Source organism: Notothenia coriiceps, unplaced genomic scaffold, assembly GCF_000735185.1.
Source record: "Notothenia coriiceps isolate Sejong01 unplaced genomic scaffold, NC01 NC01_scaffold00023275, whole genome shotgun sequence".
NCBI lineage: Eukaryota > Metazoa > Chordata > Actinopteri > Perciformes > Nototheniidae > Notothenia > Notothenia coriiceps.
In genome coordinates this window covers 111787-129961 of record NW_011355976.1, presented here as the reverse complement: position 1 = coordinate 129961, position 18175 = coordinate 111787, and the positions used below count along the sequence as shown (strand labels likewise).

The 18175-nt window shown below is 38.4% G+C and overlaps 3 protein-coding genes across 4 annotated transcripts; all 3 read right to left on the bottom strand.

Moving 5' to 3' along the window:
* Nucleotides 1–777: 777 nt before the first annotated feature.
* On the bottom strand, nucleotides 778–6659 carry ifi35 (interferon-induced protein 35). Its single transcript, XM_010781473.1, has 10 exons — nucleotides 6581–6659; nucleotides 6247–6273; nucleotides 5613–5687; nucleotides 4790–4948; nucleotides 3585–3701; nucleotides 3364–3508; nucleotides 2734–2843; nucleotides 2459–2642; nucleotides 1922–2028; nucleotides 778–1834 (listed from the first exon to the last, which is right to left on the bottom strand). The coding sequence occupies exons 1-10, from the start codon at nucleotides 6632–6634 to the stop codon at nucleotides 1622–1624; spliced, it is 1191 nt and encodes a 396-aa protein (XP_010779775.1). The 5' UTR covers nucleotides 6635–6659; the 3' UTR covers nucleotides 778–1621.
* Nucleotides 6660–8090: 1431 nt separating this feature from the next.
* On the bottom strand, nucleotides 8091–11336 carry rpl27 (ribosomal protein L27). Its single transcript, XM_010781472.1, has 5 exons — nucleotides 11258–11336; nucleotides 10642–10724; nucleotides 9707–9876; nucleotides 8708–8818; nucleotides 8091–8176 (listed from the first exon to the last, which is right to left on the bottom strand). The coding sequence occupies exons 2-5, from the start codon at nucleotides 10720–10722 to the stop codon at nucleotides 8128–8130; spliced, it is 411 nt and encodes a 136-aa protein (XP_010779774.1). The 5' UTR covers nucleotides 10723–10724; nucleotides 11258–11336; the 3' UTR covers nucleotides 8091–8127.
* Nucleotides 11337–13029: 1693 nt separating this feature from the next.
* rundc1 (RUN domain containing 1) lies at nucleotides 13030–18076 on the bottom strand. 2 transcript variants are annotated; one of them, XM_010781470.1, is made up of 6 exons: nucleotides 17125–18076; nucleotides 16250–16258; nucleotides 15753–15911; nucleotides 14940–15138; nucleotides 14708–14800; nucleotides 13030–14555 (listed from the first exon to the last, which is right to left on the bottom strand). In XM_010781470.1, exons 1-6 carry the CDS (start codon nucleotides 17509–17511, stop codon nucleotides 13693–13695), a joined length of 1710 nt encoding a protein of 569 aa, XP_010779772.1. In that variant the 5' UTR covers nucleotides 17512–18076; the 3' UTR covers nucleotides 13030–13692. The 2 variants fall into 2 exon arrangements, with proteins under 2 accessions (XP_010779772.1, XP_010779773.1); XM_010781471.1 differs by lacking the exon at nucleotides 16250–16258 and having other exon boundaries at nucleotides 17125–18075.
* Nucleotides 18077–18175: the final 99 nt, after the last annotated feature.

The following is an 18175-nucleotide window of genomic DNA, read 5'->3' as shown; positions in this document are numbered from 1 at the left end:
GACAACCCACCCGTGCAGTCAGAANGAGAGAGAGGGAGAGAGAGAGAACCTTTTGCTGCTGTGACTTGTGATATGAATCTCTCCGGCCGTTGACTTGTAATAAACATCATTGTTTGACATCAAAGCTCCAACTCTCCTCGTGTCTCTCTGAGTCCTGACTCTCCATTGCTGCAGAAGTTTCCCTTACAGCTGTTATCTGTGTTGTTGTTTTTTTAAACACTGAATCTATTTAAAAAAATGAAGGCTTATCAAAAAAATCCATTCTTTACTTCAACTTTTCTGTTGAATGTCAGAACTTTTTCAGCTGAGAAAATCTTTTAGGACTACTGCACTAAAGTTATCTTTAGGTTAACATTTACTTTGTAAACAGTGCTGTCGTTCCCACAGGGTTTCATTACCTCAGTATTATCTTCTGCTAAAGTTCTGCTAAAATAATATAAATGTGTGTTATGAGGCACAACGGTTTTAAAGATTATTTTACTTTTTTTTTTATAGATTATTTCATCTTTTTGTTTCAATAGCATCCATGTCACGAGAACCAGTGAATCACAATGCATACCAGGTATTATTAATACCCTGGGCAAAAAAGACACTCTTTTTTATTGAGTTGACAATCGCCACATTCTTTAAATGTCATACAAATCTTTATATTAAATAGAAATTGAAGTTGTAATACAATGCTGCATTGATTTTGAGATTTCTGTTAAGCTTTGCACAGAATGAGCTGTCTCCGTGTCGTGCTAACTGGCTACAATGACTGTAACTACACAAGAAATCTACTGTTTAATGCAAGAGTTTTATTTATAGCAATGTAAACAAATACAAACATGATTGTGTCTCCATTTGATTTTCCATGAGTAAAAACAAACAAAGATGGAAAGTATCACAGCAGGCTTTTTACATGTTTATGAGATTAAACCTTTAAAAGTATTCCTTGTTGATTGATCGGGTTATCAGTTAATGAGGAATCAATAACATTGTATTGTTCAATGCTATTCTTTCAAAATTGCTAGAAAAAAACCAAGATAAATATTTCCTTCAAGTTCAATAAATGACAGAATCGATATCACCAATAGTGCCAGGAGTGGCAAAGCGTTTGTTCTAGAAACATGTTTTTTTGAGGTCATAAATCATCCTCAGAACTTCCAGCTCAAATATACTAAATGTCATTCACAGAAAAAGAGACTTAAACGGATTAAGGGTCGTTACATCTCAACCTGAACCTGAGAGATTTTTGATATGAACAGATATGATAAAGCAGTATTTTCTATTATTCCACGGCTTAGTTGATTACTCGATTATGATTGGTCAATTTGGACATTTCAGAGGTTCTTAATACTCGATAACACCCCAGGAATTCAGAGAAATCCCCAAAAGAAGACAGACAGGAAGTAAACACTAACAGGAACACTATATGGGCTGCTCTGGCATTGTTTGAAGACTTGTTGGTGGAAAGAATAAATTAAATCTATTATTATAATTATTATCGATCAGTGCTGCCCTTCATTTAAAGTTACGTAGTTGAGTAATAGTAAGTTATTTAGGATGTGGCCGTGTAATAATCCTTCAGGGTGTTCTTGTCTCCATAATGACCGCCCCGCCGCACATTAGCCCTCACACATTATTCCGTCTCCTTATCTGTATTTTTGGGGGGTCCCCCAAACACTGCCGAGGTGTGCTGACCCAGCGGGTTGTAGAGGAAGGCTACAACCTCTCCTCCGCCGTGGCAGCTTTTCTGAAAGTGGATTTCCAGCTCATCCTGCAGAGTCTCCCGATCCATGATGGTGGGGATTCCTGTCAGCAGCAGTGTTCGCGGACAAGCCGTCATCTTTGTCTGCAAGAGGGAAAGGGGAAAAATAGAAGTTTGATAGAGCAACCACATAAAGAGTAGAACGCTTATTTTTTCATAAGAAAAGCTCACCACTAAGTTTGTAATCTTTCCGTTGAGGAAGGCCGTCACCCTTACTCTGTGCATCTTCTCCTGCAGCTTCACGTCATGGTGCTCAGTTTCTATCAAACCTTTGGCAACTGATTGTAAGAACATTTCATTAGTTCAGATTCAGTATTCACCAGTTCTGAAATGACATGCCTTGTGTGATCTAGTATCCTAAAACAGCACAAATAATGTACAAAGCACAAACTAATGTGCCTCCTAACTGTACCTCAAAGGTTTGAAATATGAGAGAGACTGTATGAACTCAGGGGAATACGTTTTAAAAAATATATAACATATAGAAAATAGAGTAAACACATATAAAACCGATGTATTAATATAACTGTGTACACATTCGGTTAATCATTCATTGAATGCCTTATTGTTAATTATTTATTTTATCTGACCATTTAGATATAAAAAAAGAATTACCTCTAAAATGAACTTCCTGTTAATAACATTGAGCTGAAACTACGTTCCACCGTAGCGTCAGTATTAAAGTACAAAGAACAGAAGCTTGCTCACTGTCATTCTTCACAAAGGTAAGGGCCACGGTCCAGGAGTCAGGCAGCATCTCACACTTCTCCACCTCTCCTCCTCCGTGTTTAGTCTTGGAGAAGTGGATCTCCAGCTTGTTGAGCAGCGGCTCAATCTCCATTTTGGGCAGGCTGGAGATTAATATGTGCTGAGAACTCACTTCAGAGTCGATCTGTAGGACGGACAGGTGAGCACATATCACTCACAGGAAATTCATACAAAAACTGATCAGTCAAACATTTATTAAAGGCTCTGCGTCGTACCTCCACCAGCCGGGGCAGCAACAGATGAACTTGCCGGGCCTCCACAGTGATCCTGCAGCCTGCCCCCACCTTCACCTCATGCTTCTGCATCTTCAGGATATTACTGGCCACTGATGACAGATAAATACAGAGTTGTATCAGCACTACCAGTCCCTTATCAGACCATTTACTGGGATAAAGGACATAATACGGCATTTAATCACAGCAGCATTTAGCTATATCTGCCGGTAGAATGATCCTGCATGAGCTTTCGTCTCGGCTCTCGTATTTTTTATTTTATTTTTTTAAAGCTACGGGCCAGGAATCAGCACTTCTCTAACAGGGCTGAAATACAGGGGTATGAGGCATGGCTAGAATGGGTGATCTGTTTGGTATTTTGAGCAAAACACTTCAGAGACATATATCTGTTTATATATCTGAGACCTATAATATATGCCTAAACAGAGTATAATAGGAGACCTTTAAAGTGAGCACATTTCAAATAAGCGTACACCAAATGCTCCAAAGGTGTCATTTTCCGATTCAGACTTGCCAATATTATTTGGGTTTTAGGAATATTCTATGAACCTGTGTACATCACATCACAAATATGTTTCTGTGTGACCGGCAGCAGCTCGCTGACAGACTCACCTACTTCTTCCTCAAATGTAATGAATGCCGTCCCGCCCTCCATCGGGTAAACTATATTTGTCTCCATATCAAATTCTTGTCCGTCGCCTTCCTTTCCTGTCAAGCCGGTGAAGGCGACCTTCCGCTCAGGCACAGCAGAGAACACCTGAAATGAAAAGGTGCAGGTTTACAGGACGTGTGATGGACTGACTGCAGGCAGCGTGTTGAGTTCATGAACGTACGTCATTCTGCTGTTTCAGATGGAGGTTTCTGGCTTTTTCCTGCTCTAGTAGTTCCTCCACTCGCAGGATCTGCTCCATCAGGTCACTCTCTTCCTGCTGCCCCAACTTTATCTTAGCCTGCCAAAAAAGAAAGACTTCAGCTACAACACAGTACTGAGGAAAAGTGACATTTTATATTTAATTAGTGGTAAACTAATTAAAAATGAGAATTTGGCAAGCCATTTTTTATATCCTCATTCATCTATATTTACTGCGATTATACTGATTTTGATAACGCCCTTTTTTTTCATTTTTAATTCTTAACCACATTGAAATAATAATTAAAAATTCTAAATAATGCTCAAAGACAAAGTATATTTATAAACATTGGATTAAAGTTCCAGAAATAGAAAGAGTAAAGTGTTGATTCATTAAATCCTGCTGATTCTTTACATGATTCTGTACGGCTTTATTGGTTGTTGGTTGAAAGCTGTTGTGCACTTCTGATTTCCTGATGATTATCACTTGTTATACCTCTAACAGCTGATGGGAAAACACCTGGGACAGGGCCAGAATTGTAGCTCTATTAAAAGTCCAACCACCAGAGTGCAGTGAAGAACAAATTAGATGTTATAAATTATAATAACATGTTAAAGTTGTCAGATAGCCACAGTTACTTTTCCTGGTCCTATTTGGACCATATTAGAAATAAAAATTATAATTAAAAAAATAATTTGTGAGTTTCAAAAGAACATTATGGAAAATGTCCCTGTGTAACCGATTCTGCTCTGCTAAAGATGTCTCTCCTTGTGTAAAATGCGTTTATTTACTTTACTATTATTAATTTATTTGTTATAATTATCTTATTTCTTTCCTTATTTTAACTTGTAACAGTTAAACTTAATTTGGATTTTATTTTTTACTTTATTTTATTTTATATTCTGTTTTACCATATTTGTCATTTGAATGGAAAAGTCCAATGTCAGGATATGTCTTGATTTGTAAAAAAAAGAAAAAAACAGTTCCCAAAAAATTTATTAAAAGAAATAATTTATGTTTGTTTGTTTAACCTCCTCTTAAGTATATTGTTGTCCACTGCAAGTTTCAAGTGTCCACTTCACACTTGTCTAAGAGTCATTTTGAGCAATGATTGGCTTGTTGTACGAAAAAGTTACACATCTTTAGCTGAGATTTAAGGTGAGCGACTAGCATCAAAGCATGGATACCTTATCATTTTCCATCTGCTCTTCGCGTGAGCGTTGGTCCTCTTTTCTTTTCTGGTTCAGTTTTATAGAGCGCTGTCTAAACTGCTCAGCCATGTCCTGCTGGTCATTCCTGCAGGCGACCAGCTCCTCCTGCTCCTGGATCAGCTGCTCATGTTTTTTCTGTGGGCGCACAAGATGCTTTCACTAACCACTTTTAGGTTTCTGTTTTCTATTGCATGTACAAGCAACATAAACACATAACTAACGTAGGATGATTCATCTGCATCCTTTTATACATACTTTAGAGTCTTCAGCGCTACACAAACCCTCTGTATTTTCCTCTTTGATTTCCGCTTAATTCAGTGGCAATGTAATTTTCACTTCAATGCCTTCATTTAAGGCCTTAAAGTGTCCAATTATTCTATTCTCATTTTTTTTCTAGCACTTTCTGAAGGCTTAATACATGCCATTAAGGAAAGCCTATGTGCAGCTGTAGTCACCTGCTAAAAATAATTTTGACTTCAATATTAGAGTTTGGGTTTCTTTGGTAATTAAAATAACATAAATAATATTCAACATAAGTTGTGTCTTACAGAGTTGAAAGAGTGTAAGCATGAATACAATAGTATGTGTGGCTGTCAGTAATAACCTGTCTGACCTGCCTGTGTTTAGCTACCTGCGCACATTCTGCCGTACACTCATTTGTGTTTGTTGGAACATTCATTATGATATTTTTGTGTTCAATAATTATCTTTTTCTGAGTGGTCTTTGTCGGTTGGTTAATTGTATGCAGTTACTAGTTCAACCACAGGCTAAAGAAACATCAATGTATTTATCAGTGCACCTTGTGTTTGTTGATTGAAGCCTTGATGCTCTCCAAGGTTTCCTCGGATGGTGGTGGGATAACCAGAGAGAAATCCTGAAACACAAAGACACACGATAGGCGCAAAGAAAATATAGAAAGAAAGTAGACCGTTTTTGAGGATAAATTACTATTGTTACAACAAGTGAAATAATAATTATCAGTGGTGGTAAGTACAGAGTGCCTCGAGTACTGTACCTAAGTACAAATGCTTTCCTAATTGTATTGTTTTTTATTGAAAAATTGTAAATATATATAAAATATTTATATATTTTGTATATATATTGTACTTTTTAATCCACTACAGTACATTTACATCTTTAGTTCTACTTAATATCTCTAAAGTTCTAAAATGGACAAATCTACTTTAGGACAATTTGATGCTTATACCTTTAATTTTACTTCGAAAGCATAACTTTTACTTCTACAGTTTAGTATTTATTCTTTCACTTTGGTAAAATATCTGATTACTTATTTAAACTCTGAAAACAAGTGTGTAATAAAACAACCCATAGATAAAAAGTATTTAACACGAAAAATAAAGATACATTTAGAAAAGTATTCCGTGTAATATTTCTTTTTAACAAGAGGAAAGAACAAGAACATGATGACTTACCTCATCGGAAGACATAGCGAAAGTGATCTGAAAAATGTACAAAATATAGTTTATCTGTCAGAGTCGGTGTATGAAGCAACATATTAACAAATGTCTAATAAAACAATGCGTGTCAAAAAGGAAAAACAAGAGTTGAACCATAAAGCTGAAGACACTGAAGGCCCTACTTTTAAGATATAAACAAAACGCAGTCTCAACATTTAACATAGGTGAAAAATAACTTTGAATAAGTCACTTTGCGCGAGACTTTCACATCTGACATTTTTGTTGTTGTATTGTGCTGAACAAAGTTGGCTAAATCAAGTCATTAAAACGCGGTTGGATAAGAATTTACCTGCTGTCGACGATGTTGTGGTTTTGTGAAGAAGTCAGATTGTTTCGGTTTCATTTCCACATCAGATAGATGTGTTGTTCTTCCATCAGGGGCGCTGCTGTGGTGTCACTTTAACTGTTACTGCACCATTGTTACAACCACGTGGACCAGTAGGACGCTCTCTTTTAATTCGAGTTTAGTGTTTTCCTATATTTTATTCAAGTATTTTATTGAGTCCAGAATTTTCATTTTGAAAAGTAATTTGTTTTGTATCAGCTTCCATGTCATCTGACAACGCCACTCAAAATCAATGCAGCATTGTAAAACTACACCTGACGTGTAGACCAATCTTTTTTTATCTTGATTAGCTTTTTGTCATCTTTTATTGAAAAGTCTGCATTTTTCTACTGCAAAGAAAATGTTCTTGACTAAATGCCATGTCATGTGATCAAGTGCCCCAAATCAATACAGCATTGTAATACAGGCATTTGTCATTTTCCAATAATTCATAAATACTTCATTGAAAATGTAGCATTTTCCCTGATGAAATGTCGGTTTTTATTAAATAACTTCCAACTCATTTGAACAAGCGACAGCAAATCAATGCAGTGATGTGAAAACACCGTTTACAGTAAACGGAGGGAAATTAGACTAGATACACTACTTCACATTGAGGAAGTAGTATTCAAGCATTTTACTACAGTGCATAGTACTGTGAGGGAAACTTCTGAAGCAATTGAAAACAGGACTCCGAGAGACACAAGGAGAGCTGGAACTTTGATCGCAAACACTGACTGTTTATTTGGAGCTTCGGCCGGAGAATTCACAAGACATGATCCACGAGTTGAGATACCAAATCAATTGTGAAGCACTGTTCTGTAGTTCAAGGTTTTAACTAGTTCGGAGTGTAATAATCAACATTCATCATCAGCGAGACTAAACAAATATGGACCCTGAATCTAACTAGAGCTGTCGTCCATAGAAAAGAATGTGCACCAGGGAACCTACGTTCCAGATAAAAGGGCCCCTAGATGTCCCTGAACAATAAACTCTCATGTCAGCTTGTGCTCGGTCATTAGCTAACAACAATGCGCCCAAGCTGCCCCTCCTTAGGAGATACCAGCAATACCCAAGGCCGTAGAACTATGCCATGGGCAAAGAGACAGTGAAAGGAGAAAATGATGAACTGTGTCAAAGGTTGAACACCTAAGCAAATGATTCCCTAACAAGTACTATTACAAGTTATTTCTAAAAGAAAAGTACACCTGTAAGCTTCAAAAAGTAAAGTACTCGTGCAGACTTGTTGGGTATAGCCATTGAAGAATGTATCCCTTTAATGATGAAGCTGGTCATGCTGGTGAAAATCATATACCATGTATTGTAGCATATTATATACAATTAATTATTCCAACCCATTTAGCATTAATATGAATCTACAAAGGAACCCATGTTGAATTAATGCAGTGCAGTAAAAAATAAAAACTTCGTCCAAAACATGTATGTTACAGAAATAAAGAGACAACAGTCAAAATCAATTTTTAAACATTTATTTGTGAAAGCGAGTGAAGTTAGAATCGGAGCTTCTGGAAGAACCACTTGTTCTTGCCGGTCTTGTACCTGAAAAACAGAACAGAAACACGTTGGCACATTTTCTCTGAAAACACTTCACCGATCTGAGGGGTGAAAGTGTTGATACATTTGCAAACTACACTTCAAGTTCAGTTCTAAGAAACCACAGTGCAGCAACTGGATGGCTTTTTGGTTCAATTACTAATGAATGTATATCAGGATTTATTGCACTTAAATTATTAAGTCACAAAATAGATGTTTGTTTGAGTGATGGGATTTCTATCCCCACAGGATATAAGGTGTGGCATATCACCGACAGCATGTTTATATAATAAAAATGTATTAAAAATCTTTTTTTTTTAAATCAGAATTATTTCCTAATCTACCCTTGTACACATCTTTGATATTTAACAGATTTCCCCTCAAAAATAGATTTAAAAGAAATCCAGTCCCATGTACCCAAAAACGATATTGTCTTTAAAGAGGTTAGCTTAGAGAAGTGCAGATCATTTTAACTAAACCAAATGTATACTGCTGACACAACTGAACATGTGGATTAGATGCTGTTTGCAAACTCACCTCTCCTCAAACTTGACCTTGGCCTCCCGCCTGGCTTTGCGCTTGAGAGCAGGGTCCCTGAAGACATCCTTGTTAACAACAGTTTTGTCCAGAGGAATATCCACGGAGTATCTGAAGGAAACGGAAAACAATTGTTAATAGTTTTTTCAGATCCTCCACTTATCCAGGATTGTTTATCGAGCAGTTTATTTATTTGAGAAGCTTGTTGGTACTTTGTCACGGCTCAGATTGATAACACATGCAATGACTTCAGACGACCCACATCTGTATGAGCCTTTCAGTTTAAATCTAGCAAATAAAGAGAAATGAACGGTATGCAGCTTTCTATACAGTCTGAATTTAGGCACATCTAACTTTTGTAAACATCAGACTGGGCTCCGAAATATCTTTAGCCATGTACAGGATTGCTGCTGAATGACATGTATCCAATTAAAATCCAGATTTTATTTCTTTACACAATTCAAATGACTTCAAATTTATGTTTTGCTTTTAATCTAACCTTCACAACATATGATCTTTCAAATATAATACAGCTCAACTGACCTGGCCTGAGCTATACCAAAACCAGTGACTCAGTTTCTGAAAGTGTTTTTACTTCTATAGGAAGAACATTAAATGATAATGTAATCATGGTTCAACAGCTTAAGGTTTGTCTAGAACAGAACTTTATAAGCTATGGTCTAAAGTATCAAAGAGGCAAGCTATGTTTAATGAAATTAAGCGTGGAAGTTGTAGTTAGTACCTCCGATTTAATTATCAAAGGACAAAACAATAATATAACACAACTGCTATTCTTTTACCAGGGTGTAATGGCTGTAATAAGCTTTGAAGTGTATCAATTCATTCTGCAGAACATATTGCATTATCACCAACACTGCCACACTGGAGAATAAGCACTTAATCTATGCGCATGCAAGTAAATAATAATACAAATTAATAATAAGTAAATAAGTTACCCAACAGAATATCCCGTCACAGAAAATAAGCAAAGTCTCTTACCTGGTTGGCATGAGGTGGTTGTAGTTGAACACCTTGACGAAGGCCTTGATCTTGGACCTCTTGGCGATCTTCTTCTTGCCCATGGTGGTTGTCACCTTACGGGGATAGCGGTCGATGCCTGCGACCAGAGCGTGGCTGTAAGGACGGTCTGTTGTGCCATCATCAATGTTCTGCAGAGACAGCATAAAAAAGGGGCTGATGTTAGACAGAAAATGAATATAAAATATAAATATAAATTGACCTAATATGTTACTCAAATGTGAGGGTTCAATGATAAACTGCTTGTTACTAGTCAGTGACGTTAAGTCCCTACATGCAAAGCCAGCCACCAACAACTCATTAATACTTTGACCATTTATCAAACAAAAACAGGCCTCGCTTTTGGTCAACTACAACTTTAAAATGAGTGATTTTGTTGCAAAAAGAAACAACATGTATATAGAAATAAGTTAGGTTTGAAAATAATGGTCTTTCCTGACAAGCACTAAGCTTCTTTTGTATTGCCAACAAAACATTGGGAGGATTTCACCTAAAATTGTGCAGCCCTAGCACATATACAATGAATGAGTTACTTTTGTTGTGGCCTGTACATACATGAATACAGCTAAAAAATAAGAAGCTGCAGTGTAAACAAACATCCAACTACAATATACAGAACATTTAAGAAAAGTATAGAGCCCAATTATTAACAAAAACTCGTTTTAACAGTAAAATAGTTAATGAGTCGGGATGTGTTGCAAGACTATTGTTTTATATATCTTTATATACAAAAGAAAGCAAGCTGAAAAGGGGGTTAAAAGTATTGGAGATGGACATAGGAAGCAGGTCAGAGATGAACTACTAAAGGCCTGCGCTGAACGTGTACATAACATTAAGAGAAAGCTGTTTTTGCACTTAAAAAGCTGCAGACACCATCCAGCAGAGCCAGGTCTTACCTTGACGATAACAGCTTTGCGTCCGGCGTAGCGTCCAGCTAGGACCATCACCACCTTCCCAGGCTTCATGAACTTGCCCATTCCTACCACAAAAAGAATACATTGTCAAACCCCTGAACTACAGCAGTTATTCAATAACAAAGAAAAACGTGTGTAAACATTGCCAACTCAAATGTTAAAGCTGGAGAGATTTCCAGTTTCCAGCTCGCTGTTGCTGCCTGATTAGCTGGCTAGGTTAGCATTAGCATCTAGCCATGGTTAACAAGTAACACTGATTCAAGAAACTTAAAAAATGAACTTTTACAGACGGTACTGGTACGATAACCGCTGCTTAAATCATGTCGATACAACCCAATATACTACAGTCTAATCATTAGAATAACGTGCTCCTTGAACAGGCTGCTCAGGTAAAAACTGCCATATTGAAATGGGTGCTACGGAGACGAAGCGTTGCACTAAAGAGGGATTTTTCTGCATTAGTCCATAAAAAATACACCGAAATAACAGACTCATGTTGGTTAAAGGAGTTATAGTCTTAAGTGTTGTACGATAAAAACTATGAAATTGCCCAGATTTGAGCGATGTCTGTAGATTGTTTAAAGGAAATTGCACTCACTGATGCTGTTCTACGGCCACCGCTAACAGGAAAGGAAGCGGAAAAGGAATTTGTGACCTTTGACGGGTTGGATCGACATACGTCACTTCCGGGAGTATTTTTGTTTTATTTATTTCTCTAAAAGGCAAATGCATGACTCATTGCTTATATTGCTGAATTTTCTTTTTTGGATTTTATACACACAATGTTAAAAATATTCAGTAAAATATGTTTACTGTTATAGATCTAAAATATAAGGAGGAAGGATACAATATTTTAAATGCTTTAAAACCAATGGTGGGATGTCACTTAGTACATTTACTCAAGTACTTTTCTTGTGTTTAAATTACTTTTACTTTAGTGATTTACTTAAATGATTTAATAAATCACTTTTATGTTTTACAAATCAATAGTATTCCCGAAGGCCTTCGTACTTCGCTACCTATGCTTTTTTATTCGATTTCTATCAAAATGGAAAGATAAAGACTCAAAAGAAGCACAATGTTTCATTTACTAAGTTTAATTTGTTTACAGCGGTAGGTATGCATATAAACATGATAAATCAAACAAAATGAACACCTTTCATATATCCTTATATATTTTGTGATTAAATAAAAACAACATAAATAAATGATTCAATGTGTCTAGTACGACATATTCTGATATGCTGTCTACTTCAGAGCTGAGTTAAAACATGCTATGCAATAAATAGATGTCTCTTCACATTAATCACAACGTAACACCTGAACAAAACACAACAAAAAATAAGGAAAATAGAAAGATAAATATAGCATTACATTTACACCACATAGCTCAAACTGAACACAAAGTTTAAATTGACAAAGTAACATAAAATAAATTCTAAAAATGTGTCTTCAGGGGAACTCAACTTACAAAGTGCACAGGTTTGTTTCTTGGGAAAGACAAAATAAAGTTATATTTTATCAACACGCATACTCAGACGTTTGACACATACATGTTGGCCCAGGATCACCTAAGTTTCAATCCCATACACAGCAGGGCAAAATACACACAAATGTAACTAAACGTCAGTTTAGTAGCATCTATGGTTTGTACATTCAGTATTTAAGGATATGATTAATGCAATTCAGCTGTCTCAGGAAGAAAAAATACATATCTCTGCAAAATAGGAAACAAGACAAACCAATGACTTTCCTTCAATTGTGTTATGTTGGGGTCATACACCATTGCATCCTTCTTATCATACAATATCACTGTCATTCAATTTAAAATATATCTACACCTGGAATAAGAGAAAAGCAGCAGTTCATACAGGGTCTAACTCACCTGCAACACAAGTGCAAGAAGTGACAACAGATTCAGAGGTTTAAAATGTAGTCATTGATAGCTGCATGTTCCTTGACAATGTTACACAACACAGTAACTTCAAGTTCCACGGATATCTTTTTCATTTTAGTTGACCTGAGTGCTTTAGGATCAGCCATCTGCTACACATGATTTACCAACAAAATAATAAATACCCTCACAGAAGTCACTGTACTTTTCATTGACTTATTATGCTTTATTTTATAAAATCACTTGTTTATGGAGCCTTAAATTGCCTTTCTCCTCCTTGGATCAGATGTTTTTTCTTGTTATGTTAGCCACAGATTACTAACGTTCTCCAATTATTTTCTTTAAAATGTTACGAATGTGTGCAATACAAATTTACTGGAATTTTAAATATTTTAATAACCTTATTTTTCAGAATGAATCAATTGAATATTTCCTGGTGTTGATTTTGGTCTTGACTTTGGCATTTTGCTTTCATGTTCTTTAAAAAAAGTATCTATTGATTGTTTTTGTCTGTTGATATAATCTTGCTCTTTGAATCATTATTGGCTATTTGTTAGAAAGCTGCTATATCGATAAAGTTGAGTTGAGTTCACTTTGAACACAAGGACCACTTTACACCTAACAATCTCTTGTTACTGTGTAGAAGCCACAGTATCGAGTTTTTGCTCATTCATTTTCTTCATCCTTACACATTAAAGTATTTTTTCATTTATATACGTGTATATGTACATATATATGCATGTATGTATATATCCAACCTCTGTAGTCGCTGCATAAGTGAGGACAGTATCATGTACACACAGGGGAATGATGACAGTAAGATGAGCACAGGTCGCAAAGGTCAGGAAGGCTTTTCTCTACACACGAGGAAATCTCTAAGGCATGTTTACAGTACAAGTGGCTTTGCCATCATGACATGTTGGCATCTTTAACATGGTGGGAAATACTGATTATGTTTGGCTGAAGCTCACACAACAGAGTCATCCATGCATGTACAGACACCACATACTTGCCCTTTATTTAAGATGGGGAACTTCTTAACTAAGGTGAAATGCTTTTGGTACTGAAGTAAGAGAAGTGTAGTTTGGTTGATAAAATACTTGATATCTCAGACTACTATTTAGGGATGTCTTTCCTACTCAGAAAGCATCCTTAATATTCTTCAGCTGCCGCACAGCCAGGTCCACTGGGAGGTTGAATTTGAGGTGGCTGATGCGGCCCAGGATGCGCAGGGCGCCTTCGAAGCCAGTCTGGGCCATGTAGCTCCAGGCCTGGTAGTGCGGGTGTATCAGAGTGCCAGACTTGCACAGCAGGTTGAGCCACGACACCAGGCGCTGCTCGTTCAGAGCCATGCACACCAGCGCTTTGAACTCTGTGTCTGGGCCCCGTTTGTAGCGCCCGTGCTCCTTCAGCACAGTGTGGACGGCCCACAGCAGAGATTGTTTAGGGGTGACGGTCACCGGGCCGCCCCCTACATGCAGGCTGAAGGATTGTGAAAGCTGGCGTGCCGGCGTCTCCACAAAGGCCTTCCCATTTTTGGAGTGGTAGTATTTAACAAAGAGCTCCCATGGGTGCATGTTCTGTGTGGCTGTAGGGTAAGGCAGCAGGCAGGAGATAGGAGCCAGCACCAGGCTCATTGTCTGGGAGGGGGAGAAGAGGCCGTGAGCCAACAGGTCTTTCAGAGCGAACGCCAGCTCCTTCCTCACCGACGACGTCAGCTCGTCTCGGGGTCCCAGCGCCGAGTTGCTGGTGTAGTTAACAACATGTTCAATTGAGGGCTGTCTGCAGGAGCCCAGCACCCGCACCTTGTCCACAGCTGTCTCCAGACGCTGCAGCAGGGGCCCGTAGTCCTGCTGCGCCGACTCCTGAGGCCAAATGTTCTGAGGGACGTGGCCGGGCGCGCAGCCAAACTGGCTCGCGGCGAAGATCTGCAGAATGGCGAGGGCCTTCTGGATCAGCTGCAGGCCGGTCTCTCGCATCTTCTGGGCCTGCTCTGGATCCACTGCAGGGGGGGCATTTTGCATAATAATTACTTTTAAATTCAGTTCCTCAAGTATGTTTTGATGCGAGTACTCACATATCAGTCTGCTACTCGTTTTGTTACTACAATCATTAATGGCACCTGCCGTTAGACTTCGATATGAACTGACTAACCTCTCTTCATTCCTGGAGTTTTGTTGTTGGTGCCTGCTGCTCGTGGCTGCTGGCTGTGTGCACCATCTGGTAACAGAGGGTTCCCCACCTCGTCTTTTGGAATGAAAAGCAAGGTCATTAAACCAATAATAAGAAAAAGTAAGACATGAAGACAAATGAGCAGGCCATGCAATGAAACAAGAAACCATTTTCCACTTGAATGACAGTTTGTACTGCGTATGGGACTGCGTACCCTGGATGAAGTTGATGAACATCTCCAGGTCTCTGATCTGGGTTTTGAGCTGATCCACCAGCTGCTCTTTGACCCTGGCTGGGTTCACTATCTGAGCGATGGCCGAGTCCACTCTCTGTCTCAGCTCCTCAGACGACAAGTTCCCGATGTCCTCGTTCAGGTTCACATCCAGCTTTTTGATCAACTCGTCAATGATGACCTGAAAAGACAGAGAAGTGAATGTATTGTTGGGTATTACCCAAGCTTAAAGTGGTAGATTTATAGTGTGTTGTTTTGTCTCCAGAAGTTGAATTGCAGACTTTTCATCCCTCTCAGGTTAAAGTAATAAACTTGTTTAAAAGACAACGCTAGAAAAACTAACATTGTTCTCATCAGCCTAAACTGTAGGCTACTTTGTATCTGCTGCCAATTATCAAACGTTAACATGCTAACAATGTCAACTCTGATGTTGAACATGTTAAATATCAAACCAGCTGACAATCAGCAAATTGGAAACTTAATCTGAAAGCAGGTTTTGAATGGCCCGAATGTATTTGGACAGGTTTGTCAAATATAACATGTAAGAAAAATACAAAACCCTGAAGCATTTTAAACCTGATCTAAAACAGGTAGACACCATGTCATTATGTGTGATCATTTGGATGGTAGATTATATCTTTTAGGCTTTTCATTTGTTATGTTGTATTAAGTATCATTGTAAGTATGAGGATTAAAGGTTAGACAACTTCTAGCTGGTATGACACCTCAACACGTGACAGGATGAACCCAGTTTTAAATGTTGAATTTAGCATTGGTACATGTTCACAATCCCACCTTCTGTCTCTCCATGACGACGGACTGCGGCAGCGAGTCGTAGCTGCCCTCCTGATAGGCAAAGCGCTCCAGGTCATCTAGCTGTGTCTTCAGTTGGAAAATGAGATCCTTCTGTTTTTCCCTCTGAGCCTCCAGGCGCTCCCTCTTCTCCCTCTCATTCTGACAGGCAAAACATACACAATGATTTTGATTTGTACACACGAAGAGGGGAGAGTGACCACTGTAACATAATGTACTAGATCTGGACCAATGTAGGATTTCTACTACTGATAACAAAATCAATATTTTGAGAAAGTTAAAGCTGTTTATGTCCCTTTTGTGTGTATTTTCTCCTTATTCTAAAACCCTTTATGCTCCATTCTTGTATGAAAGGTGCCTTAAATATACGTTCTATTATTATTAGCAGTTTAATATATACACAGCTGCGACTTTCAGTTCTTGAGTCACAACATTTACACAAAACAAACTCTCACAGAGACATCAGGTGTTATACTCACCAGATCCCCCTGCAGGTAAAGTATGCAATAGGGGAGAAATTAAATAAAAATACCTTTAGGGTGTGGTTTGTGATGGAAAATAATTTCAAACCATTGTTAACTGAGACGTTACTTCAGTTGAGAGTGAGTGTAAAGAGGCATGGAGTAGTACACAATGGCAGGGGAAAAGCAGTTTCTATTAAGAAGGCTTTGTAAATAGGAGCCTTTATTAAACAGATAGTGATCTGCTTGAGGCATTTTCATTTCGCCTGTGAGTCAACAGAAAAGCGACATTTTCCACCCGAGATAAGGCATCAATGGGAACACAGCAGAGGTGGGAGCAGCAGCCTCTTTTGTGACGCAACAAGCCCACTTTAATCAGTTTTACTCACAAACCTCACAACCACTGAGGTGAATCACTATAGTTAATGAGACTCACTGGGCATTTGCCTGAATATACACATACCTGGGCATTTGCAAACTGGATGTTTTGTCGAACTCACAGTCTTTGACCATATAAAATGCACAAAATGTAACATAAGACAAAGAAAAGCCCTACATTCTCACAGGAAAGAGGCTGGACGGAGGGACAATTATGCACTTAGCCTAAAAACAAAACACAGCAACTCATCAATTAGCTGTTTTTGTTATGCAATAGTTGTAACTATTGTTTCACAGTTAACGAATGGATTAATTGAACTATTCCAGTTCCTGTCAGAGACTCAGACACCTGTAGCATGGATGGTTCTAATATATTATTTTATTTGACATACATGTTTCTGACACATATTTTTCTGGCATGCATTCAAGAGTGTTTATGACGAATGTGTATCATCATCACTCACCACAGTGTTTATATCATGTTATGTGGTATCAAGTCATGAGCATTAACTCACCGAGTTCTCCAGCTGCTGGGCATCCGGCCCCCTGCAGCCCACCACATGAGGACAGCCCCTGAAGGCGAACTCCTCCAGCTCCACCAGCATCTTCTCCTTCTCGTCGCTCTGGGCGTGAACGATCTGCTTCAATCGGAACTGAACCTGGGCAAAGTGTGAGGTGAGGGCGAGGAGAGAGGAGTTCAGCAAGTCCTGCTCCCCTTCCAGCTTCTCCAGCCTGCCGGCCATTTCTCCCTCGGTGGCCGTGGACGAGCCTCTGTGCTTCGGCTGCCCAGCGCTCCACCTCTCATCCTCCGGGCTGGCCACCGCTCCGACCGGTGCCCAGCGCTCCCCTGCTCCGGCTAACACAGCCTCACTGTCCGAGGCTGACAGCTCCTCTGTCGACATTTTAGCTAAAGGACTTGAATACAGTTGTTTATCAGCGTCTTTAGTTTTTTAACAGTCTGTTCCTGATGCTTTGTTTTCTTACGTTGCGCAGACAACAACAAGGATCACCACAGGAGAAACAGGTGTATCGCCATCTTGGGAAGGATGATTCATACGTCAAAACGGAGATACGTCAAACTCACTAGGAAAACCGGAAGTCAAGCATTTCGGCTTCACAATAAAAGCATTCATGCTACTTAAAAGTCATTAAACTCTAATTTAAAACGTACTTACTTAGATCCTCAACTTAATTATGTAGCGATAGCACAATTACAAAATTCATATTGGATGGCAATTTTATAATGTCCTGATGTGTGTGTATACACCTACAGTCTATGGTACACACACACGCACACGTTCTTATTTAATTTGTCATCACATTTTCTAATAACGTCATTCAAATAGTAGGCTACTTTTCATTTTTTCACCTCGACTCTTGTTTTAACAGTTGAATTTCCCCTGTGATTATCAACAATGTTTGTGTGGTATGGATATTTATTTTATAGACTATATTTAATTGCTATAAATTCAAAACATGTTTAATCAGAGCCTACATGGTTTTACACTGCTCATAAAGGAAGGACCCATAATCCCAAATAATAAACCCACAATCACAGATGCTGGA